This window comes from Ovis aries, chromosome 19, assembly GCF_016772045.2.
Source record: "Ovis aries strain OAR_USU_Benz2616 breed Rambouillet chromosome 19, ARS-UI_Ramb_v3.0, whole genome shotgun sequence".
NCBI lineage: Eukaryota > Metazoa > Chordata > Mammalia > Artiodactyla > Bovidae > Ovis > Ovis aries.
In genome coordinates this window covers 49439788-49463192 of record NC_056072.1, presented here as the reverse complement: position 1 = coordinate 49463192, position 23405 = coordinate 49439788, and the positions used below count along the sequence as shown (strand labels likewise).

Here is a 23405-nt window from a genome sequence, read left to right as displayed (position 1 = left end):
AACAGGAGTTCCCGGGTTTGGACAAGCTAAGTCCTGCGTGTTCAGGCACCAGCACCCCACGGGGAAATGTCCTAGCATCCCATAGCCCCATGAGCCCAGAGAACATCAAGATGACCCATCGGCACAGGTATGGCCTTAGGGCTGAGGAGGGTCCCCTCCACAGAGGTAAGTCCAGATGTCAGAGATCAGAGCAAGGGCGTCCAGAACACTGCTTGTGTGCACTCACGTGCCCCCTCACCCACACACACAGAAAACACACAGCTCCTGCCACAGGATCTGCACTCTGCATCTGGTCATCCAGGGTGACAGAGGAGTGTACATGGGGCATCGGGGTGAGTCCTGAGGGGTGAGTAGAAGTTTGCTGGGTGGAAAAGAACTGGTGTTAGGAAGATGACGGAGCAAGATTCAGGCAAAGTCACAAACGTGCAGATGCCTCAAGGTCCTCATGCAGGCCAGTGTGGTCAGCACTGCAGGTAGAGCCAAGTGGCTGGAGTGCAGGATTCCAGGGCCTGGAAAGGGGCCAGGATTTCTCTGGATGGGCCCTGTTCACTCAGGCCTTGGGACCTGATCCCAGGGGAACGAGGATCCGCAGTTGGGTTTCAGGAAGAACAGCATGGTGGTGAAGGCATCAAGGTGTGCCTGCTCTGCACTCAGCAGACCTGTTACCGGGGCTCCTCAGGGAGGCTCCAGGTTACCAGGGCAGGAAGGCCAGGCAAGCGAAACCCCTGGAGAGGGGCCCTCACCGGGGTTTGTTTTCCACTGTGACCAGCAAGCCAGCAAAGGGTGGGCACTCAGCAAATGAGAAGGAGCAAATGAATGGGGGGAGCTGCTTAGAATTGACAGAAACTGCTGGCAAGCCTGTGGCCACAGCTGTGGAAGGAGGTCAGCAGGTGGTTCACAGGCAGCTGCTATGACAGCTTCCCCAAGTCAGGAAGACACCCTGAGCTGGGAGCAGATCCCATTGCAGGGTGGGCACCGACTTAAGTACACAGCCCGTGGCTAGGAAGACCTGGGGTCCTTCACCTGATTCAGTGGGTCTCCTTCACTCCTCCTGAGACACTGCTGATGTCGTCAGACTGAGTGGCCATAAGCCGTTTAGCTCTGGGTTAAGGCTCTGCCTGGCTGCTGTTGGCCCTCCCAGACCAGGGGCCCCCGAGTGGTAGGGTGGGGCTCCGGATGGCTCCAGGCCTCAGACAGGTGTGAACTTTGGCTGTGGAACCTCCCCAGCCAGAGAGGCTGAGGCTTGGGGATGACTGTTTTACACACACCCATGACTCTCGCCCCCGCCATCTAGCCAAGCACCTCAGCTCCAGCCCTGACTCCTGGCCGTCTCCCGCTCTTGTCCGCAGCCCCATGAACTTGATGGGCACCGGCCGCCATTCATCATCCTCCCTCTCTTCACACGCATCTAGTGAGGCTGGAAACGTGGTGATGCTGGGCGACAGCTCCATGGGCGAGGCTCCCGAAGACCTGTACCACCACATGCAGGTACCAGCGCGGCCCAGGAAGAGCGGGCCAGGGCCTGCACCTGGAGGACTCGGCTCTCTGCTGGCTGGTCTGGCCTGAGCAGTGGCGTTGCTGCCTGGTTCTCCAGTTTCTGAATTCAGAACACCCAGAGCTAGCAGAATGGCCTTCCCTCCACACCGCCCGTGTTGCACTTCCCAGGCCTAATTTCCCAAGCAGGAAATCTGCCTTTAGTCCTGGCTGCTCTTAGAGATCCCACGGGAAAGCTCCTCTGCCAAATTGCCCTCCTGCCTGGCAGTCCTGATGGCTCAGTCCAGTCTCCTCCGTGGGTACCATCGCTAGAGTCTACCCAGCAGCCCTGTACCATCGGGGTTATAGCTGACCCTTAGTGCTGGCCATCAGCCTGGCCTTCATCAGGGCAAGGGTACAGCATCAGACACTGGATCTGGGCACCTGGTGGCATGAAGAAGCCAACTCTGGGCCAGTCCTACCATCCTGGCCGTTTGGACCTCTATCCTGCTAATTTTTCTCCCTTTGCAGCTCGCGTATCCCAACCCCAGGTACCAGGGCTCAGTCACCAACGTCTCTGTTCTGTCCTCGTCCCAGGCAAGCCCTTCTTCCTCCAGCCTGAGTTCCACTCACTCAGCACCATCCCAGATGATTACCTCTGCCCCTTCCAGTGCCCGAGGTAAGGACTGCAGGGCGCTGCTCGCAGAAGGGAGAGGAGAGAGCCTCATGGGCGCCCCTTGTCCTCCTCTCATCTGTGGCTATGTCTTTGAAAGTGGCCCTGTGACTTAGCGAGTGCGCACCTATGCTTTTAGCATCAGGGACTTGAGGGCTTCTACCTCCAGACCTTTTTCTCTGGCTTCAGACCCTGCCCGGGGCAGTGGTTGCAGCTGTGCTGCACCGAGGTAACCAGCCATCACATCTCCACTTCAGTAAGAGGACACACAGCCCAGGAGAAGGCTTAGCTCTTTCTCACTGAAGTGTTTGTGAGAATAAAGCACAAAGTTAAGGCAAAAGTGAGTTTTGTCTTGAGTAATCAAAGATGATGAAAAAGTATGAAAACTAAATGTGAAGACTAAAATTAAGCCTGGAAAACATTATTCTAAATGGTAGCAGCAACCAAAAACACTTTGTTCAGCTGGGAAAGGCTTAATCAGGAGAGATGGCTCTGTAAAAGGCTACTTGTTGTTATTGCTTGATTTCTTATTCAATCGAATAAATACTGTTCTCTGAGAGGCAGCAGCTTTTCCTGACTCTAGTTCCTGCAGTCAGGTTTGGTTCTCTGTCCTTTTAGATAAAGATACTTGCGGTGGAATGGAAATTAGCTAGGGTGACTAAGACCTAGTGCCCCCACGGCGGTCTGTGTAGTACAGCAGCAATAGCCAGCTACCAGCTGTTGCTTCCAGGCTTCAGACAGAAGGAGTTTGTTCTTCTCATTATTATGAAGACAGGGAAATAACACAGCTGTATGACATAGATGGTCATTAGGAGGGAAAAAGAAACCCTCTTCTTTCAAAGCACACAAACCTGAATGAAAAGAAGTTGTTGCTTAGTTGTATCCGACTCTTTGCAGCCCCATGGACTGTAGCTCCCGTGGCTTCTCTGTCCATGGAATTCTCCAGGCAAGAATACTGGAGTGGGTTGCCATTCCCTTCTCCAGGGGATCTTCCTGACCCAGGGATCAAACCTGAATCTCCTGCATTGCAGGCAGATTCTTTACCATCTGAGTCATCCATGGCCCACAACAGGAGTGAGAGAGAGAGAGAGAGAGAGATGCAGTGGCCAGTGGGGCCATTGGGAAAAACCTCAACAGACAGCAGAAGGGGGGTTGAGGTCGCAACAAGAGCAGTTACAGACTTTCCCCAACAATGGCCCAGGCCCTCATTTCCTGTGTAAGAAAACAAGTCCGATGGGGGACTTAAGTCTATCCCATCAGTTCGTGGCCAAGTCGAATTTGGAGCTTTGAGTCTTTACACTCGCAAGCCCCCAGTCTGGTGCTCATTCCACTTTGGTGATTGCCTTCCCAACGTGGACTAAGGTGCTAAAAGAGGGGAGCCAGCATCTGGGAGCAGGTATTTCTAGTATGAAAGATGAGAAATGACCCACTACATGGTACACGTGGAAGATGTGTCAGTATGTGAGGGCTGCAGACATAGAGAAGGAACGGTGATTTGTACTGGTAAAGAAGGCACATCAAAAGGTGGTTTGAGGAATGAGAAGGAAGGAAACCCTGAGAAGTAGGCTGTGAATGCTCTAGTGCAGGTTAGCATTTGCAGTGCCTAATGAGAGCTCCTGAACAAAGCTGCAGAAACAGATTTTGTAATCTAATCTGTTGTGTGGGTTCTTTCTTAACCTGAGCACTGTCTCAGATATACTCAGCCATATCTAAGTCATCTCTGACCCATGATCATTGATAAAAAATAAAACAGAGGCAGCGAGGGGTGAGTGTTGTACTTCACTTCCACTCTGAGCGCTCAGACACTTCCTCTAGGCAGTGCCCGGCACTCGGTGCCCTGGAGAGGACAAAGACGCCATCAGGGACCTCACAGGCTGGCTGGTACCACCTTTGTCCTTCCAGCTAACCGTTTACTGGTGTATTCACTCATCAAGCTTTTACGAGTGCTCAGTGAGAAGTGGGCATTGCTCTCGCACCATCAGGGTTGAATAGAGAGAAGTTATGTTCTCCCTGTTTGGAAGTAATCCCTCTTTATTTCAAATGACTTGGTTATCAGTTGTTGTTCAGTCACTAAGTCATGTCTGACTCTGTAACCCTGTGGATTGCAACACACCAGGCTTCCCTGTCCTGTAAAACCACCAACCAGTGGCTTGAAACAATGTATTCTCATCTCACATGGTTCTGTGGGTTGATAGGGCTTCCTGAGCAAGTTCTCAGTTGCAGTCCCTCATGAGCTTGCTGTCAGATGTCACTGGGGTGGGGGGCGGGGAGGGCTGGAGTCGTCTCAAGAGTCAACTAAACTGGATATCTAAGACAGCTCTCTCACGTGGCTGGCAGTCAGTTGTGCCCATCCGCCAGGAGTTCAGCTGAGGCTGTCAACCTGAGTCCCTATGTCGCTTGAGCTTTGCACAGCATGCAGCTGACTTGCCCAGAGCAAGCATTCCAAGACACCCAGGCAAAAGCTGCAAGGCTTCTTACTCCCAACCTTGGAAGTCCCAGAACATCCTTTCTGCCACATTCTGTCAGTTGATCCCATCACTAAGGCCAACCCAAATAGCAGGGTAAAGAATAAGACTGCACCTTTTGATGCTAGGGTGACGTGTGTGTTTTAGGGAGGGAAGGCATCGATCGTCACCATCTCTGGAGATAAGCTATCATGATGGCCAAACTCCAGAATATCATATAATGAAAACCTGATACAAAAGTAAACCAAATGGTTAACTAGGTGGTAGTTGGTGGTTTAGTCACCAAGTCGTGTCTGACTCTTGCGACCCCATGGGCTGTAGCCTGCCAGGACCCTCCGTCCATGGCATTCTCCAGGCAAGAAGACTGGAGTGGGTTGCCATTTCCTTCTCCAGGTGGTCTTCCCGACAAGGGACTGAACCCATGCCTCCTGCATTGGCCCTGGGAGGCCCAAAACGTGGTAAGCGCAGTAGTAGGCGCACTGGGGGCACAGAAGAAAGGGGCTGGCCCACGCTTGGGTTTGTGTCTGATGTTACAGATGAGGGGAGGGCTCTCATGGAGAAAGTGCTCCAGAGAGTCCTTTCCGTTGGAGTCACTTTCCCCACTCCCAGGAGTGGTCATGACACCAGTAGCTTCCTTGCTGTGCCCGTTGATGTTCTGCAGTGGTTCTTGTTGCTTTGGAAACCTTCAAGGTGAATGGCCTGCAAGGCACGGTCTTGTAAGTCGGCAGCGCCCCCTGGTGGTCAAAAGGCTGAGCGCGGCTAGGAGATTTTGATTGACTCTTGAATATGTTCAGGACTTTCCTGGTGGCTCAGATGGTAAAGCCTACAATGTGGGAGACAGGGGTTTGATCCCTGGATCGGGAAGATCCTTTGAAAAAGGAAATGGCAACCCACTCCAGTACTCTTGCCTGGAAAATCCATGGACGGAGGAGCCTAGTGGGCTACAGTCCATGGGGTTGCAAAGAGTTGGACATGACTGAGTGACTAAACTTTCTTTCTTTTCTTTGAATATACTCACTCATGCTGGGGACTCAGCCTCCCTGAGGTTCACCAGACTACAACTGAAATAGTTTGGAAGTCCTGTGATGCAGAAGCCCTTGTGGTATTTAAATGTTTTCCTGAAAAGTAGCCACCACTCTCACCTACTGTGGTTTTGGCCACCTAGGGAAAATAGCAGTGGGAAGGAAGCTAGAGTTGGAAAATCTAATGTTTGCACAGAGCACCTGTCAGCCCCTGGGGCCGGGTGCTGCCCTCAAGCCTCACCCTGCAGCACGTATCAGGATGTTGAGTACTCAGATCCAGGGTTGGCCTGGTGAGCCAGACCATGAGCTCTGTCAGGTCAGGGACCAGGGCCAAGCTGAGCAGGGCAGCATACCATGTTCCAGCCACGTGCCTGGTATAGGATGGGTATGTGACATGAGTTGGCTGTCTTTCTGCACGCTATCTCTCTGCACGCTACGTGTGGGCAGCCCTGTCCAGGGCTGTGGCCAACAAGATCCAGGGAGCTTTCAGAGTTTCTTGCTGTGAAGGCACTGTGAAAATCAGTGGGAGGAACCCTTTTCTTTTTTTCTTTACACAGCCATCTTTTTGAGATTGCCTCAGAGCACAAGTTCTGAAAAAAAATATTGATAGGGGAGAAAAATCACCAAATAGTAGAAATTCAGGCCTAGTTTCTTTTTTTCTTTTTTTTTTTTTTAATAAAGCATAGTTTACTCATTCCCTTATCAATGAAGGATAGTTTTTAAAACCAGGCCTTAAAGCCAGTTCTGAGGCTCTACAAACAGTATCACTCAGACCAGCTATGGAGGAAGTTTACGTTAATAATAGCTGCATTATTGGTTTTTAGTATGCTGACTTCTTCAACATACTTAAGCCTCATCTTTGGGACTAAAATGAGTATTTAAAAGGCATTTCTCAAGAATTCCTGGCCACCTTTTTAGTTGTGCCCTGACAGTGCCTAGAGGGCACCCCGACAGGAAGGCCCACACAAAGCCTGTAGAGCTGCAGGTTCACCTCTCAGATGAGCTTCACTAAGAGAACACTACACAGGGGGAGTTCACCCACTTGAACCAGCCAGAGGCTGCCAGGCTTCCAGTGGACAAGTCGACAGCACTGGGGTCCAGGTGACCTTCCCACGAGGGATCCAGAAGACCCCACTAGTTTGACATGGACATGCCGCTGTCTGGAACAATAAGTGATGCACATTTGGAGGGCCTTCTAAATTATATATTCCTAAGGGAAGCCTGCAAGTTTTTTCTCACCACTTCTGTGGAAGGTCCCTTTGAGGACCACCAGTTGACAGGTTACTGGGCGTGTAACCATGGCCTGCATCAATGGGGACTAAGCCACATCACATCTGGCTTCCGTAACAGCCCCTCAGTCCTGTCCAGTTCAGTTCAGTTCAGTCGCTCAGTCGTGTCCGACTCTTTGCGACCCCATGAATCGCAGCACGCCAGGCCTCCCTGTCCATCACCATCTCCCGGAGTTCACTCAAACTCACTTCCATAGAGCATGAACCAAGTCAACTTAGGAGCCTGGGTTAAGGTCCCACAAGTCCCAGAGTAGCTCCATGACTCCCAAGTTCACTGAAGGGCAAGTCTCAGAGTGAGGAACCCTGGAGAGCCCCCTGTGTGCAGGGCCCCGGGCCCTGAGCCGCTTGGTCTGAGTCTGCAGTATGATGGCCAGGAAGGCAGAGGCCAGGCACAGGAGGCCTGGAATCTGGGGAAAGGTGGAAGGGGCCAGCTGAGACAGGGCCAGTGGTGTCTGGAGAAGGTAAGTGTGTGGAAACTATGTCCAGTAAGAACTGTGCCTTTCTGTTACCTGAGTGTGTGTGTTTCTGTGTGATGGCTCCATTGCAAGCTAGCCTGGGCCCATGCCTGGGCCCCGAGAGAGCCCAGCACCCAGGCCACCCCCATTTCCCCTGAGTGCCGGAGACGCAGGGCTCCCAGGGCCCCAACTCCAACTCCCAGCTCTCCTCACGATCTGCCCCTGAGCAGGGACGGGGCCGTGTCAGCGAGTCCACGTCACCCCAGTCTGCAGTGTGCCTGCCTCGGCTGGGATGCCCAGTGCAGCCCCCTCACCACCACCACCACCCAACCTCCAGGCTCCACTTCATTCTTCCTGTGCTTGCCGAGCGCATCCTCACCCCAGCTGCAAGGGGACACCGACCCTGGGTCACTGGCTCCCCGGGATGCATGCCCTCTGGGCCCTCCATCTGTGGCGTGTCATCTGTGCGTGATTGTTCTCACTTGGTTACAGGCTCTCCCTCTCTGCCAGATAAGTACCGCCACGCCCGGGAAATGATGCTGCTGCTGCCCACACACCGGGACCGCCCAAGCAGCGCCATGTATCCAGCAGCCATCATGGAGAATGGACAGGTAACGGAGCCAGCCTGCTGACTGCCCTTTGCTGCAACTGTGCTGGCCTGAGCTCCCCTCATTGCACTTGCTGGGCTTTCTGCATTGTCCATGCCTCCCTCACGCTGCCGTGAAGACCCTCCTGGATGGGAGCAGCAGTGAATGTGGAGACCAGCATCTGTGCTCAGTCCAGATGGAGTACAGCTATGGGTAGAGTGGCAGTGGGGTTGGACCCACCACTGTCTGTGTGGCTGTCTGTTCTTCTGGCCAGCGTCCTGAACTCCTCATCTAAAACACAACCTGGCAGAGAAAACTGGTTCTTTTCTGTCCAGAGAAGGCAGTGGCAGACATGGGTCTAGAGACTGGCCTTCCTCCGTGTGTGCATGAAGGACATCCCCACAGGGGCAAGCTCTGCCTCTTCCATTCATCCGTCCATCCGTTTGTCCATCCGTCCGCCCAAAGCCCCTCTCTTCCCGTCAGGACCCTCCCCACACCATTTGCAGAGCTCTGCAGATATCCCGTATGGGGCCTTGAACAAGAAGCTGCAGCGACTAGCTCCTTCCCTCATCCAGTCTGCCCTGCCCTTCTCTCAGGGGCCATGAGAGTCACCTCCAGTGACTGTTACCCAGTCCCAGAGTGCCAGGACCTTCTCAGCTCCCTGTGCCTGGGCAGCCCTGCCAGGTGGAAAGAACAGGTCTGCCTGGCAGCTACCCATGGAACAGCGGGTCATGTCTGTGACCTCAGGCCTGAGTGCTGCCCTTCCCCTCACACGGGCCTGTGCGCATGGGGTGTCTCCAGAAGGCCAAACCTGCCAGGCTCAGGGGTGCAAGGGATCCCCGTATCCTTCCTACCCGTGGGTCTCTTGGCAGGACAGAAGGATGCAGTTAGATGCTCTCAGTAGCTTGTGTCCTCCTTGTTGGCCATGTGCAGGACAGCCTGGAGCCCAGCCAGGCCCGGGGGCGGTGGGGGAGCCCCAGACATTGCACAGTTGCACAGGGCAGGACTCGGAGCCAGACAGCATGGACAGTTTTCCAACCAGCCTGACATTTGCAGCGCATCTCAAGCATGAGCTGTCCCACTGCTTTGATTGTCCTGGTCTGGCCCTAGAATGCCCTGGCTCCTGGGGCCCATGACGCCCCCAAGATGTAACTGATTGTTGTCACCTTTTGATACTTTTCTCCTTCCCTCAGCTGCCAAACTTCCAGCGGGCCTTGTTCCAGCAAGTTGTTGGACCCTGCAAACCCTGCAGTGATCCCAATCTGTCTGTGGCCGAAAAAGGTACGATTCTTCTTCCCAGGTGGCCTCCTCTCCTGTCTGTCCCCATCCTGAGCGTCTGACTCTTGTCCCTGAGCACCAGCTGGCCAAGGCTGAGCCATGCTTTTAACACTCAGGCCATTCTGTCTGTCCAGAGTCCTGACCAGTTCCTGTGTTCATTACTTAACCCATGTTTGGCTTGATGCTGAGGTCTAGATATTGTTTGTATCTGCAGCTCCCCAGGACCCACCCTCTGAGACGCCCCAGCTGTCACCTGCCCTGAGCTCACCTTCATGGAAACTCAGTGGGCACCCACTCCCCAGGGCGCCTCCCCACCAGCCCCAGAATTCAGCAGGCCCTGTGGATTTGGTCCCTCTCCACTCAGGCCCACAGGGACCTCTCCTTGTTGTTCAGAGGAGGCCTGTGGCCAAGCACATCCACAAGAATAATGAGAAGGGACAGGTCATGGCAAAGTGAATTTCCCAGAGATAGTCCCAGGCACCCTGCGGGACTTCAGTCCTCCTGTAGCCACCAGGCCCGCAATAGCTGAGCATCCCTTTTCCACGCTGCAAGTCCATCAGCTGTACCATGAAACCAGGCAATACTTAGAACAGAGGCTGGTTACAGAGAGTGGAGTTCTCTACTCTACGTTCTGCTCCAGCCAACTGATGGAAGAACCAGATTGGGCCCATATAACCCCAGCCCAAAGTCCCAGACATGGATACCTGAGTTCCGTTTAACACAGGACAGTGCCCGTGTGGGGCCTATGCCCAGCCCACCTGCCACACACAACCAGGCTGAGCCTATCCGCCCCTCTCCCTGCAGGTTCCCCTCTCCTCCACCTGGCAAGTTTAGGGCACTCTTGGTCCCTAGCATTGCAACCTGTTGGCCCATCAGGACGTGTCCCTCCAAAGCCATTGTCATGTGATCACACCTCCTCACCACGTGCCGTCTACTGTCTGCTGTCCCCATTGTCACTGCTCCTCCTCTGCTCAGCATGGAGGACGCACCTCTGCGTCGTATTTGAGAACACAGCCGCGTTCCACAACCTCAGTGCCTGGGAGGCCTCAGCACCTGGTGCTCGACCACAGTGGGCATGGAGATAAGATTCTGGCTGAAGACACCTTCCTAGCCTCAGAGTTGCACATCCCCAAAACACGTGGCTTTCCTGGACCCCTGCACTTGGTGCCCCCAAACCGAGTGTTCCTGTGGCCTTGAGGGCTGGGAACCACAGCGGCTTCTCTTTGCTGGAGTTGTGGAGCGGTCGCAGATCTAGCTGAGAGCACAGACGGGCTCAGAGCTCAAGTGGGTGCTGGCAGCCAGACCAAGACCTGACGCCCGCCAGACCCAGAAGAGCTTCAGGCTTCAGACCAAGCTGCAGCAAGGAGCTGGATACGCCCACCCGCCAAGTGTGGGAAGCAAAGAGGGTTGTCTCAAAGCAAAGGCTAAGCCCAGAGCAAGCCCATTTGAGCCACAGGTCCAGAGCTTAGTGGGCAGTGAGCTAGACATTTGCCTTGGGGGACCCAGTGCCACAGTCATAACTGCCCAGGTCTCTGCTGCTCCTCCAGAGCAGGAGCTGTGTGCTCTTGTCACCATTCTCTCATCGTCGGGATCTTGAGCCCCCTGATGGCTCCACATCTCATTTTACGGATCTCTCTTTCCCAGGCAGTGACTCCCAGACCAGGCCAGTTGACCCTCGAGGCTGCTGTGCACAGGGGACCTCAGACTGGTGGTGGTCCACAGCAGAGAGAGAAAAGGCCAGGACACAGGCGGCATCAGCGCTCTTCTCCTAGGATAGGTGCAGCATCTGAGATTCTCCACCAGCCCCTGTGTGCTGGTGTGTGTTCACGCGTGCTCTCACGTCTGCAGCCCCACGGACTAGCCCACCAGGCTCCTCTGTCCACAGGATTTTTCAGGGGGAGAATACTGGAGTGGGTTGCGTTTCCTTCTCCAGGGGATCTTCGCGACCCAGGGATCGAACCATGCATCTCCTGCATTGGCAGGCAGGTTCTTTACCACTGAGCCACCCAGGAAGCCCTGGTGCTGTATGGCAGAGGTTCACTGGCCTCACTGGTCAACAGGAGGCCAAGGGCAGGCTGGATAATTTCTGGTTGACGTGGAGTGGCTCTGGCAGGTGCCTTTTGTAAACCACTGCAGCCTTGCCAGCTTTCTTCCCCTCTAGCATTCCTGCCCGCTGTTTCCTTTGAGCTCTTGTGGGTGAATTTGTGCAGTCCTGCTGTTCTTGTAGGGCCAGGATGTGCATATGAGAATTCAGGCTGTCAGAGCCCCTTTGGGGAAGCTGCCCAGACCTGCCTCCAAGCTTCTTATTCCTCGAGGTGTGATGGCTTTCTGTGGAGATGGAACTTTTCCTTTTCCGGAGAGGGTGCCTTAGTGCTGAGGCCCAGGAAGCTCCTGCCACATCTTGGGGAGAGCCTGTATGAGAGTAGGCCTGTCCTGGTCTCAGGGTGGTTCAGGCTCTCTGGGGAAGGCTTTCCGGTGGAATCCATCTGGCACTCACCAGAGTCAGAATGAATGCCTGTCCACCCAGTCACTGCCACCTCTCCTCTCCGCCCCCACCGCTGTCAGCCAGTCCATGAGACTGAGCCACGCTCCTGAGATGTGAGGCTGTGAGGCAGCCGAGTTCTAGCCTGACGTTCTTCACCAGTGAGGAGGACCAGGATGGACGTCTCCCACTACCTCATCCTTCGACCATGTGGGGCCCAGCCCCTGCTGGCCACATCCTCCTCAAAGGCCAGGCTCCCTCCTTCCCAGGGCCTCTCAGGTGCCCTTTAGGCCCTGGCATTGTATTCCCCACTCAGGCCCTGGAGTGGGAAAAACCCAGTCCCCACCTTCCTCAACGCCCCCTTTAGCTGTGACTGCCTCAAAACAAAGCTCTCAATACTGAGAGCTCTGTCAGAGAAAGGGCGTAGCTCTCATCAGTAGCGGCGGTTCTCTAGTAATTGGCAGATGGTGTTCACGTATCCGCTGCTGCTCTTTAGACCCTGTGATCCAGCCATCCCCCCGCCCCCTCCTATCGTCCTCCTCAGCTGTCGCTGAAGGGCCACTGTTCCAGCCCTAGACTCCTTCCCGTCCACAGATGGACACCCTGTGTTACTCTCTGTCCAGGGCCCACTCTATCCACGGCATGTGGGTGCCAGGAACTGGGCCTCTGTGCTTCAAAGCACCCAGGGGCTCCACCACCCGCCATCCTCTCTGGAAGCAGAGGTCCCTGCTGGACCCGGCCTGACCCCTGGCTTCATACTCTTTCCTGCTGCAGGCACTGTATGAATACCAGTCCTGCCTAGAAAACTCCCCAGCATCCCAGGCCCAGCCAGTGGGCTCAGAAGCAAAAGGGGTGGGCAGAGCTTGTAGCTTACTACAGGTTCTTTGAGGGCCCAGGCCACGTACCAGCTGCGGACACAGGCATCTGCTGCTGCTCACCCATCCTGCTCCCTGCTTCCCCATGGGATCAGGCCCTGGGAGAGCCCTGACTCTTGATCTTGGTCAGAAGCTATAGGGCGCACGGGCACACCTGTTCTCGCACGCACGCACTCGCCTGCATCTCCCTCTCCCTGTCTCTCTTCTCTCAGTCTTACCAGCCTGCCCCACTCTCCTGTTCTCTTTTTCCCTCCTAGCAAGCCCGGGAGGCTGCCTCCTTGCTGTACTTCCTCTCGTCTTGCCTCCTCCCGAGTGCTTTTCAGACAGCAGCTGACTCTAGCCATCCTCTTCAGTGGCATCTGCCGTGGCCACTTTCCCCGTGGGCCACCACTGTGTCTTGCTGGGCCAGTGTTTTCTGTCTCAGGAGCTGGCGTGCCATGCCCATGTGTGCTGTACCGAGTTCACACCTGGAGAAGGCCCAGGCAGTAGTAGAGGACTTCCCCCCCCAACCAGAGGCTGGCTTAAGAAGTAACCTCCCTTCATGCCATCTGTTTTCGCCCTTCAGCGGTGCCAGCAGCCCCCAGCAGCTGGAGCCTGGATAGCGGAGCCCGCGAGGCCCAGCCCTTCCTGTCTGCCCACACGGGGTGCATCCTGGCCCCCCCAGTGCCTCCCCGAAGCCTGCTGCATGGTAAGAAGACCTCCAGCGGGTCCCCCAGGTAGTCCCCAGTCTCAGATCCTGCTCAGGGGTGAGGGCAGGAGCCCTCTGGGCTGAGAAGATGAGCCGACTCAGCCGAGGAAAGAACCCCCTCACCGCAGCCTTGGGGTCAGTGAGGTCTCCAAGTGCAGCAGGTACACTCAGTAAGGCCTTCCTGACCGCGGAGACTGAAGACGTCGAAAATGACTCCGCAGGCTGTCATCGCCCCGCAGCAGGCGGAGGGCCGCTACTGGCTGTGGCCTGTCATTCTGTGGGCTCTGATGCACTCGGACTTCTCGATCTCCTGTGTGGCATGGGTGTCTTTACTCCAGCAGCCTGTGTTTTGAAGAATGTCAGTGAAGAGAGAGGTTTTCCCATGGCTTCCAGTGCCGAGGGGTCGCGGGAGACTCCCGTCTGTGCAGTTGGCCCCGCCAGCTCTGCTGTGATGCAGCCCAAGAAGGGCCCAACTGAGGCTCTGCTTCTGTGTCCTCTGCAGGTCATTACTCCCTACACTTCGACGCCTTCCACCACCCCTTGGGTGACACCCCCCCAGCCCTCCCCGCCCGGACCTTGCGCAAGGTAATGTTCTGAGGTGACAGCCCCCAGGCTGTGAGGGGAGAGACCCCTGAGGTCTGCCTTGCCTGTTCCTCCCAACAGCCCAGGCTGACAGAAGCTGGGGGTGTCCAGAGACATACTTGGGGTACAGGTGACCCACGTGTTGTGTAACAGATGTAATGGGGGTGGAGAGGTCAGAGGGTCCTGCAGACAGCAACATACGGTACCCAGTGTGTGAGCCAAGAGCAGTGAGAAGCCAGAGGGTAGATATCAACACACCACAGTTCACAACGTGAGGAAATGTTAACTGTGGGAGGTCATAGAGCACTTAAACTGGAGTCCACTCAAAACAAGAAGCATCAGATACCAAACCTCTATGTGAAACTCATTAATTTTTCTGCAAATTGGAGAAGACTGTCACAGATTTTAGCAGCAGAAGGCACTCATCTGGTCCATGGCCCTCTAGGGTTCTTTCTGCCCTCCCCGACGGGCCTGCCAACCCGGCCCCTTCTGTCTGTGCCCCTAGGGCCACAGCCAGAAGCCTGGGACCTAGCTTCACAGGGCACAAAGGCAGGGCCATTTGCAGGCCACAGAAATGCAGGTGATTCTAGGGCTCCATAGGCTTGCTGGGGCCAGGGGGAAGGCAAGGGCTTGCTGATGGCAAAACAAAGAAATACGCTGCTGATGAGAATTTTAAAGCTCATTAATACAGGAGGCTCTGGGTCTTCTCGGCACGGGGCGGGCATGTCAGCCTGTCTGGAAAGAGCGATTTTCACACTTCTTCCTTTTCTTTCACAGTCGCCCCTGCACCCTATCCCAGCCTCCCCGACCAGCCCCCAGTCAGGCCTGGATGGCAGCAACTCTACGCTGTCTGGCAGTGCCAGCAGCGGCGTGTCTTCCCTAAGCGAGAGTAACTTTGGGCACTCCTCGGAGGCCCCTCCTCGAACCGACACCATGGACTCCATGCCGAGCCAGGCCTGGAACGCTGACGAAGACCTTGACCCACCTTACCTCCCCGTCCACTACAGCCTCTCCGAGTCCGCTGTCCTGGACTCCATCAAGGCCCAGCCGTGCCGAAGCCACTCGGCCCCGGGATGTGTCATCCCTCAGGACCCCATGGACCCGCCTGCGCTGCCACCCAAGCCCTACCACCCCCGCCTGCCGGCCCTGGAGCACGACGAGGGTGTGCTGCTGCGAGAGGAGGCCGAGAGGCCTCGGGGCCTGCATCGCAAGGCCTCACTGCCTCCCGGGAGCACCAAGGAAGAACAGGCACGCATGGCCTGGGAGCACAGCCGAGGGGAACAGTGAGGGGCAGGGAGGCAGCTGGGACACCACCGTCAGTGAGCGGCTTGCCCAACCACTCCGGGTCAGAAAAGCAAGTCCCCCCGCAGGGAGCCCGAGAGGCCTGGCACTCAGGAGAGAACCGCCCGAGTCTACGTTCTACTGCCGTGAACTCGTGTGTTGCCATGTGCAGAGGCCACAGCAGCATGAAGGGTTGTGGCTTCTCTTTTTATTTCATTTTCTACATTTCCATTTCTATGGGTTTTCCTCTTTCCTTTGTGCAGTAGATGCTGTCTTCCTCCTGCAGTTTCAGACCACATGGAGCTAGATGGAGATACTGCACCACAGAACGGCTTCGCAGCTTCGCGGGGCCCCTGGGGCAGGAGCCCAGGGCCTCCCTCCAGGGCAGCAATGCACAGAATGGAAATTGCACTAGGGACCTCTTCCTTTGCTGCATAGAAGAGCTCATGGTTGTATTCAGGGATTGCAAGGACCACGTGGACTATGTCACAGGTGGACAAGGGGGCTACCAGCCATTTTGCACAAATGCCTGCTCTTCCATCCAGGAGTGTGCCCCTGGGGCTGGCGAGGCCAACCTGCCGGCACAGGCATGTGACAGCCTAACTGCATGCCCCGGGCCTACTGCCAGGCTTCCGCGGGCCAGCCCCGCTGCCGCCTCTACCTTGGACTTCCCCTCCATCATTTCTGTTTCTGACCTTTCGCTCCCCTCCACTCCTAACATACCCCATGCCCTGCAGGAGCCCCCTGGTGCATGGATCTGCAGCGGTCGTGTCCTAGCCTCTGGAGCTTGAGTGGGGGTTGGAGCCAGAGGGACTGCCCTTACCACCTTCCTCCCCAGGGCCCGGGCAGCCATGTGTTGAGAGACAAGCTGATAGAGTGAGGCTGGGGTGTGGCAGGGCCGGAAATCCTCTGAGCTTTCGGCCAGCGTGCCTGTCCTCCAGCTCCTGAATCAGGGATTTTCAGCACTACCTCTGAGCAGCGGGGTGGCTGCCCAGCCAGGCTCCAAAGGCCTGAGGACTTGCAATCAGGTTCAGCAAGCTCCTGGGTAAAAGGCGCAGTTGGCAGGGAGGGGGACTTCCCCTCCTAGAAGCAGAAAGCCACACCCCTCCCAGTAGCCAAGTGCAGGATCCCAGCTCCAGGCCCATGGGACCACCACTCAGGGTTCAGGGTGAGCAGGAGGGCAGTTTCTCCAGCCTCCCCAGTCTGTTGGGCAGAAGGCAGTGGTGTCTTTATAGGAAACTTTCAGGTCAGGGCACTGATTTTCCTCTTGGCTTATTAGTTGGGGGAATAGGGTGGGGTGGCAATAGTATTTTACCAGGGTGCTTCTAAGTTACTTTTAAAAAGTCTACAAAACATTTATTTGCTTGAGTTCACAACTTGACAGTCACAAGGCTGCCTTCTCCTCGTTGAGCAGGTACGTTTTCCGTTAGTTCCTCTTCCACTGGCCCATCTGACTTCCCTGGTTAGGGTGTCTTTCACTTGTAAACAAATGCCAACTTGTTTAACAGGAATGCCAGCAAGTAACTTATGAGCTAAGATGGGGGGCCACGTTACCTTCAGGGCGTCTAGGAGTGTTCTATCACCAGTGTGGGTCCTTTTTGATACTTGAAGGGTGACTCCAAGCAGAGTGGGTCAGTCCAGGCAGGCCTGAACCATCTGTGTTCCCAAGTGTAACAGTGGGGGACTAGCTTTGGATTTCTTAGATAGTTCATATTTAGATTTTAGGGCACTCCTGAACCTCAACCCCTGGACAAGGCAGTCCTCCTGTAAGAACATCTTCCTTCTCCACCTGGTGGTGTGAGAGGGTAGAGAGGGGAGTGTAGGTTTGTTTGGTCTTGCCTTTACAGGGTGAGCCAGGTTTGTCTTTTCCCTCTCCATTTTCCCAAATTCAATGAAAAGGACATATTCCAAATTCCTTTCCTTGGAGAATCAGCCAGTCTGAAGGGAAGTGGGAGGCCAGAGATGAGAATTCTCTGAAAAGATTGTGAAATACTGATTTTCATTCTTTCAAGCTTATTTGTAAATACCTATTTGAATGCTGTGTATTTGTACAGGAATTTGAGCAAAAAATGTATAGAGTGTGCTGTCCAATTGGTATTCAGCCCTATAAATGTGTTTTTAACCTCTGGCATTCTGTGCTTATTTAAAATAAGAAAACTTCTAACCATTTCTTTTGTGTATTTATGTTTAAAATAAGAAGTGACTTAATGGTCTTACCTGTATCAGAAAGCAAAGTTAAAAGAAAAAAAAAATTTGTACTAGTGTCCCAAAAAAGTATTTTACTGTATATATTGTGGTAGCATGTTCTCAATCCAGCAAGTAATGTGAATTTTAGATGTAAATATCTGCCACTTGACTTCCCCCCTTTCCCCACTCCCTTGACTGCTGTTATGTGAATTAAAGATGAATACCTGATACTGACCCACTGAATTCACTGAATGGGAGCAGCCGCCAAGTGCCCGCCTCCAACCCTTGTCGCTGGGCTCCAAGCCCTTTTAGCCCCATAAAAATCTCTTTTCCGTCCTGAGCACAGAGCCAACCTTTTCCACGTCCGGCCTTCAAGCACAGGGAGCCAAGACTTGCACCGGAAAGGAGGGCAGCCGAGGGCGCAGAGCGCTCAGCTAGAAAGCAAGAGAGAAAACCAGCCACCTCGGCCAGGCTCCCGAGGCTTGTGAGTAAAAGGGGGAAGAAGAGGTCTTCCTGGCGTGGGGGACAAACCTCTGAAGCCGCCAATCTCCCCAGTAAAGCGGGATGGTTCCGAACTCAAAGCCAGGCAACCAATCCTGGCCCGGGCGCCCCTCTGAGCTCTGGGAAGGCAGCCTGGAGGGGGAGCCCCTCTTACCCGACATCTGTCCGCCCCGACTGGGTCCTCCTGTCTACCTGTCGGGGCAATCTGGACTCTTCCTCACCGGTTCCCCAAAGGCTGGTTCCCCAGCCCACCTGGTCCCTTAAGAAAAAAGAAAGAAACCTCTTTGCCTGTTGGGTTGCGGCTGACCACAGAGCCCCTGACCTGCACCACGAGTCGGGACCACAGCGGGGAAGTCCGTGGGGTTCTTCGGGAAGACCTGGGGCCCAGAACAGAGTACACAGAGCAACTGAGCAGGCGCGAGACAGCGGCCGAATTCCACTCCAGCCTGATGGAGCTCCTCCTCGGCCTCAGCCCCTGCCCCTACCAAAGATGGCGACAGAGCTGCTTCCGCCGCCTCTGCGGCCTCTTCCTGCGAGCAGCCCCGGTTCAATCAGCGGTCGACAACTGTCTAGGGCGGAGGGCGGGCGATCCCATCAGCCAATGAGGAAGGGTAGCGTGGAGCCGCTCTTCTGGGCTCCGAGGAGCGTGGACCAATGGGGGAACGGTGTGTGGGAGAGCGTGGGGGGCGCCAGCCAATAGGGAGCCACGGCGCGCGGCCGGGACCTGGGGGCTGCGCCGCACGGCGGGCGCGGTTCAGTCCGGCGAAGGCGGCAGAGGCGGCGGGTTGTGGAGGATGTGGGCCACCCACGGGCTGGCCGTGGCGCTGGCTCTGAGCGTGCTGCCGGCCAGCCGGGCGCTGCGACCGGGTGACTGCGAAGGTAAGGCGGAGTTGGTGGTCCGAGCGCTGTGGCCGGCCTGGCGGCGGTGCTGAACTCATCCAAACCACCGAAAGGCTGAGAGGCCGGGGCTAATGCGGGCGGGGGCGGCCGGCCCCAGTGGGGTCTGCCAGAGGAGGGACCAACGCCGGGTCCAGAAAACATTTTCTAGGCCTAAAAAACATTGGTCTGACGAGGAAGTTAGGACTAGATCGTACAGTTTGGCCTGAAACTGAGATAACGCCGGAATTTTGGTCCTTTACCATCACTGGGCAGAAGCTCCTGGGAGCGGTTCTGGCTAAGGTGGGGAATCCTTGAGGGCCGCCCGTGGGCACCGCGCCTGGTGTGATATGATAGGGTTGCAAAGATTCACGTTGGGGTTCGGTGTTGCGTTTGGAAATGAATAGCGTTTGCATCGTTTTTTTCTCTTCGGCCTCTCGTTTGTCCATTTATGAGGTCACAGTGAGCCTATCTCAAGGACACGTGTTCAATCTGAGTTTAAACTTTATGGAAATAGCAGGGAGGAGCTGTTTGTGGGTCATTAGGTGATGCTCGTTTCCCGCATCCCCTGGATGTACTCGGGGACCCAGCAACCCGGAGCACGGTTCTGTCTACCTGTGGGCACCCGAGAAAATCCGGTGGTAGAAAAACTCACCTTTTCTCCGTGTCTCCTATTAAGATTGCTGCTGGAGTTCCCGCCTGGTGAATTGGCCTGCAACTTGGTGATGACTGGAGCATCTTCCTTGTCTTTTTCAGTTTGTATTTCTTATCTGGGAAGGTTTTACCAGGACCTCAAAGACAGAGATGTCACATTCTCTCCAGCCTCTATTGAAAAAGAACTTATAAAGTTCTGCCGTGAAGCAAGAGGCAAAGAGAATCGGTTGGTAAGTAGCTGTTTAGCCCTCTCCAGGCTGTTCCTGGCCAGCGTTTTAAGAATCCACTTCCCAGGCCTGGAGGTACAAGACCCCGCCCACTTGTCTATGGAGGAGGCCAGCTGTTCTGTCAGTGAACTAATGTGGGTCTGAAGTGCTTTCTGTATTCGGCTGTTGGGATGTTATCCTTAGTGTTGATTAAGCACCTACTGTGTGCTGGACATCGGAAATATCAGGGGAGAGCAGTGACAGGCAAATGATGGCAGTGGGATGCAAGTTGTGCAGAAAATGGACCAGGAGGGTATGGTAGAGAGGGTGGGCACTAACTTAGACAGTAGTCAAGAATTTTTCTGAGACAGGGTCATCATCATGGAGGGGTAAAGAACATTACAGGCAGAGGGAACAGCCAATGTGAGTGCCCAGAGGCCAGAGCAATCTTAGCACGAGTGAGGACCGATGATGATGATGGAATGGGCACAGGGGAGGCTAGGGCTGAATTAGTACAAGAGCCCTCATGAAACAATAGTTTTGGTAGCCTCAGCTTCCCTGGCAGTCTCTGGTTTGTCTTTCTGTTTAAAGGTTTGAACCTTGGTGCCTTTTAAATTCATCTGGTGGCTGTCAGTTCTGGGACCAAGTGTGTACTAAGAGCCTGGGGTTTATGCTCAATCTGACTGCCAGTACAGGCAGGGCATGGGAAAATGAGGTCCTGGCAGAGACAGAAGATGTTTTAAGATGTCAGTGTGCCTTGGAGGAGATAGCTCTCAAGGGGTGCCTCCTGAAGGCCATTGTCCTTTCTTGCCACAGTGCTACTACATTGGGGCCACAGAGGATGCAGCCACCAAGATCATCAACGAGGTGTCCAAGCCCCTGTCCCACCACATCCCTGTGGAGAAGATCTGTGAGAAGCTCAAGAAGAAAGACAGTCAGATCTGTGAACTAAAGTATGGTGAGTGTGGCATTATTTAACCAACACTGAACCCTCTCTGTGCTCAGGCATTAATGAAGTGTACTTTCTAGCTGGAGTAGGCAGGTGATAAACTTAGAGTCTTCATGCGTGAGTTATGTAGCAAGGTTGGTGGTGATAAATGGGCAAGGGCACAGACTCAACTTTGCATCCTGGTGGATGGAGGTCAGAATCCGCCTCAGTGAAAGTGCAAGTTGCTCAGTCGTGTCTGACGCTTTACCACCCCATGGACTGTACAGTCCATGGAATTCTCCAGGCCACCATCCTGGAGTGGGTAGCCTTTCCCTTCTCCAGGGGCTCTTCCCAACCCAGGGATCAAACCCAGGTCTCCCACATTGCTCCAGGAGATCTTCCCGACCCAGGAGTTGAACTGGGGTCTCCTGCGTTTCAGGTGGCTTCTTTACCAACTGAGCTATCAGGGAAGCCCAGGAGGTGACATTTCAACAGACTTTGAAAAGGAAGTGGGGGATTAGCCACTGGCACAGCTAAGGGAAGAGCATTTCAGGCAGAGGACACAGGCAGATGCAAAGGCAGGCAGTGCCATGCCCAGTGGGTGGGCAGGTCATGGAGGGCCTTGGTTTTAGTCTGAGGGAAGATGAGAATGTTGGGATTTGAGCAGAGAAGGGATGTCGTCTGACTTGGTTTTGATAAGCTTGTCCTGACTGCACACTCTGAAGGCTGAGTGACCAGAAAGAATCGGGGCCAGAAGAGTTGTTCTCTTCCATAAAACTGAAACAGCACCAGCATGTTTTACCATGAATTGAGTGTCCAAGGGCTGCGTCTTAGCCCGTTGTGTCAAGGATAACTGGTCTTCTGAGAGTGATCCTAGTTCAGTGTTTCTGGCACAAGGTCTGTCTGTGATCACAGGTGGTCATGGAGAGTAAGCTCCCAATTCAAGAGCCCGACCAGGGTCTGTGTTGGGAAACTGAGGCTAGGGGATCTGTCTGCTCTGTCACCCTAGAACTCTCATTCTCCAGTGCCACGAGCTCTACCGCGACTGTTTAGTAAGAGGCACTTGGAGTGGGCGCCATATTCCTCCTAGAAGGTTCCTTCTGTAAGGAGCACATGGCCTCCATCTGTCCCTGCTGCACTGCATGTCTGGGGTGTATCGTGCCAGCGTGAGACCCGCCTTCCTGGTGAAGGGGCCTGGGCCAGTCCCCGTCCTGGGGGCACTGGGCACTGACACCTGCATGCACCTCTCCCCCTACAGGCAATAGGCCTGCTTGTTTCAGGTGACAGTTTGGCTGTGCAAGGACTGTTGGGGTCCGCAGTTGCTCCCACCCAGCTGGTTATTCTCCCTGCTCTCTCCTCCAGACAAACAGATCGACCTGAGCACAGTGGACCTGAAGAAGCTCCGAGTTAAAGAGCTAAAGAAGATCCTGGATGACTGGGGGGAGACGTGCAAAGGCTGTGCGGAAAAGTCTGACTACATCCGGAAGATTAATGAACTGATGCCTAAATATGCTCCCAAGGCAGCTAGTTCACGGACTGATTTGTAGTCGGCTCGACCCCTGCTGCTCCTGAGGGAGAAAATACTTCATTTGTGTCTACCCCAAACAGCCTTTTTGTAATTTATTTTTTAGGCAGGCTCCTGACAAAGTCAGGTGTGAAGCCTGGAGCTTTCCTGATGATGCTGGGTGTACAGCGTCCCCTTGGGGGAGATTCACTTTGTTCTGTTGCCCATTTAACTCTAGGACTTCAAAGTATGTCTGGGATTTTTTTATTAAAGGAAGAAAATTTCTAGCTGTCCTTGAAGAATTAAAGTGAATACTGAAATAGGGTTTTACCCATGATGAAGATTTCACCGGTTTATGCTTTCCGGTTTACAAGAGTTTTCAGGTATATTCACATTTGTCTCTCAACCACCAGGCAGTGCTGGGATGCCAGGACAGGACATGGGGCCTGCCGGGCTGTGCAAGAGTGGAGAGGTTCTCAGGGAGGAGGTGGGGCTTGATACCCCCAGGGCACAGGGACTATCTGGAGAGGGGGCTGGGTTGCAAGCAAGACGGGTTTAATGCAGTTTTCTGCAGTGATGACTTCAGTAACTGAGTATGTTCAGTACTATCACATTCTGAAGATACTCGGCCTGGCTACCTCCATCAGCCACTGTCCAGATCTGGCCATCTGCTTGCTCAACTCAGTTTGTGGTCCAGTGTCAACCCTAAGCTTCTGGTACCTAGTTGGGATTTTGCAAGATTGGCAGGAGCTGGTTTTTACAAAGAGCCAGTGAGAGGCTGTCTTTTGCCTTTGTTTACCCAAGATAGGCCTAACAGTTGAAGTCCTGAAAGGGTGTCCCTGGAGTCTGGTTTTTTAGTTGCTCTTTTGGGGGTTGGTGCACAGGAAACCCAGTGACCAGCATGAACTGTGACTCAGATTGCTCCTCCTGCCCTCAGAGACCACCACAAGGGGAGGACTAAGAAACTGCGTGCATGCTCTGACCTCGGGTCACGTCATTTGTGCAGTTCCTAAATTCAGTTTGCCAACGTAAAGGGCCCTCAGCCGGCTGTGGGGTTCACTAATGGCTGTGAGCAGCAGGCCCACAGTTTTCAAATCTGAGAAAAGTAAGAATGCACTTGTTAGGCCAAGTGTTCCCTATTTGGAGGAATTAGATGGGCTGTTATGATCAGACAAGCAAAGTGTTCTGAGCCCCTGAAAGGTGTTGAGAAACTGCATGGCTAGAACCAGCAGCTGAGTTCTGGTGGCCTCTGTGTCCTCCAGGTTACATCAAACAGGGAGGACAGCCCAGCTGCCACCTGAGGGTGATCCCCAATGTTATCTTTAAAAGGGTTAACTCCTGGAAGCCGCCTAGGAGACCTGGAACGTTAACAGGTGTTTCTTGTAAGACGTTAATCTAG

At 54.4% G+C, this 23405-nt stretch overlaps 2 protein-coding genes across 11 annotated transcripts in view; both read left to right on the top strand.

Moving 5' to 3' along the window:
* Nucleotides 1-17565, top strand: part of DOCK3 (dedicator of cytokinesis 3) — a 292652-nt gene extending 275087 nt beyond the window's left edge. For 5 of the 9 annotated variants that reach the window (XM_042236152.2, XM_042236151.2, XM_027957894.3 and 2 more), the window contains 8 exons: nucleotides 6-127; nucleotides 1350-1488; nucleotides 2005-2152; nucleotides 7870-7988; nucleotides 9158-9245; nucleotides 13165-13287; nucleotides 13790-13872; nucleotides 14647-17565. In XM_042236152.2, the coding sequence (XP_042092086.1) occupies nucleotides 6-127; nucleotides 1350-1488; nucleotides 2005-2152; nucleotides 7870-7988; nucleotides 9158-9245; nucleotides 13165-13287; nucleotides 13790-13872; nucleotides 14647-15156 (1332 nt within the window). In that variant the 3' untranslated portion in view covers nucleotides 15157-17565. The remainder of the gene's footprint in view (nucleotides 1-5; nucleotides 128-1349; nucleotides 1489-2004; nucleotides 2153-7869; nucleotides 7989-9157; nucleotides 9246-13164; nucleotides 13288-13789; nucleotides 13873-14646) is intronic. The other 4 variants (XM_042236154.2, XM_042236153.2, XM_042236150.2 and 1 more) reach the window with 4 other exon arrangements.
* A 1029-nt stretch (nucleotides 17566-18594) lies between these two features.
* Nucleotides 18595-22299, top strand: MANF (mesencephalic astrocyte derived neurotrophic factor). Of its 2 annotated transcripts, none has more exons than XM_004018430.3 (4): nucleotides 18595-18717; nucleotides 19471-19598; nucleotides 20391-20532; nucleotides 21865-22299. In XM_004018430.3, the coding sequence occupies exons 1-4, from the start codon at nucleotides 18633-18635 to the stop codon at nucleotides 22047-22049; spliced, it is 540 nt and encodes a 179-aa protein (XP_004018479.1). In that variant the 5' UTR covers nucleotides 18595-18632; the 3' UTR covers nucleotides 22050-22299. The 2 variants fall into 2 exon arrangements, with proteins under 2 accessions (XP_004018479.1, XP_042092097.1); XM_042236163.1 differs by having other exon boundaries at nucleotides 19394-19598.
* Nucleotides 22300-23405: the final 1106 nt, after the last annotated feature.

Coding starts and splice junctions, on each gene's coding strand:
- MANF (XM_004018430.3), top strand. CDS start 18,633: ATGTGGGCCACCCACGGGCTGGCCGTGGCGCTGGCTCTGAGCGTGCTG. Junction 18,718..19,470: donor GCGACCGGGTGACTGCGAAG/GTAAGGCGGAGT, acceptor TGTCTTTTTCAG/TTTGTATTTCTTATCTGGGA. Junction 20,533..21,864: donor GATCTGTGAACTAAAGTATG/GTGAGTGTGGCA, acceptor TCTCTCCTCCAG/ACAAACAGATCGACCTGAGC.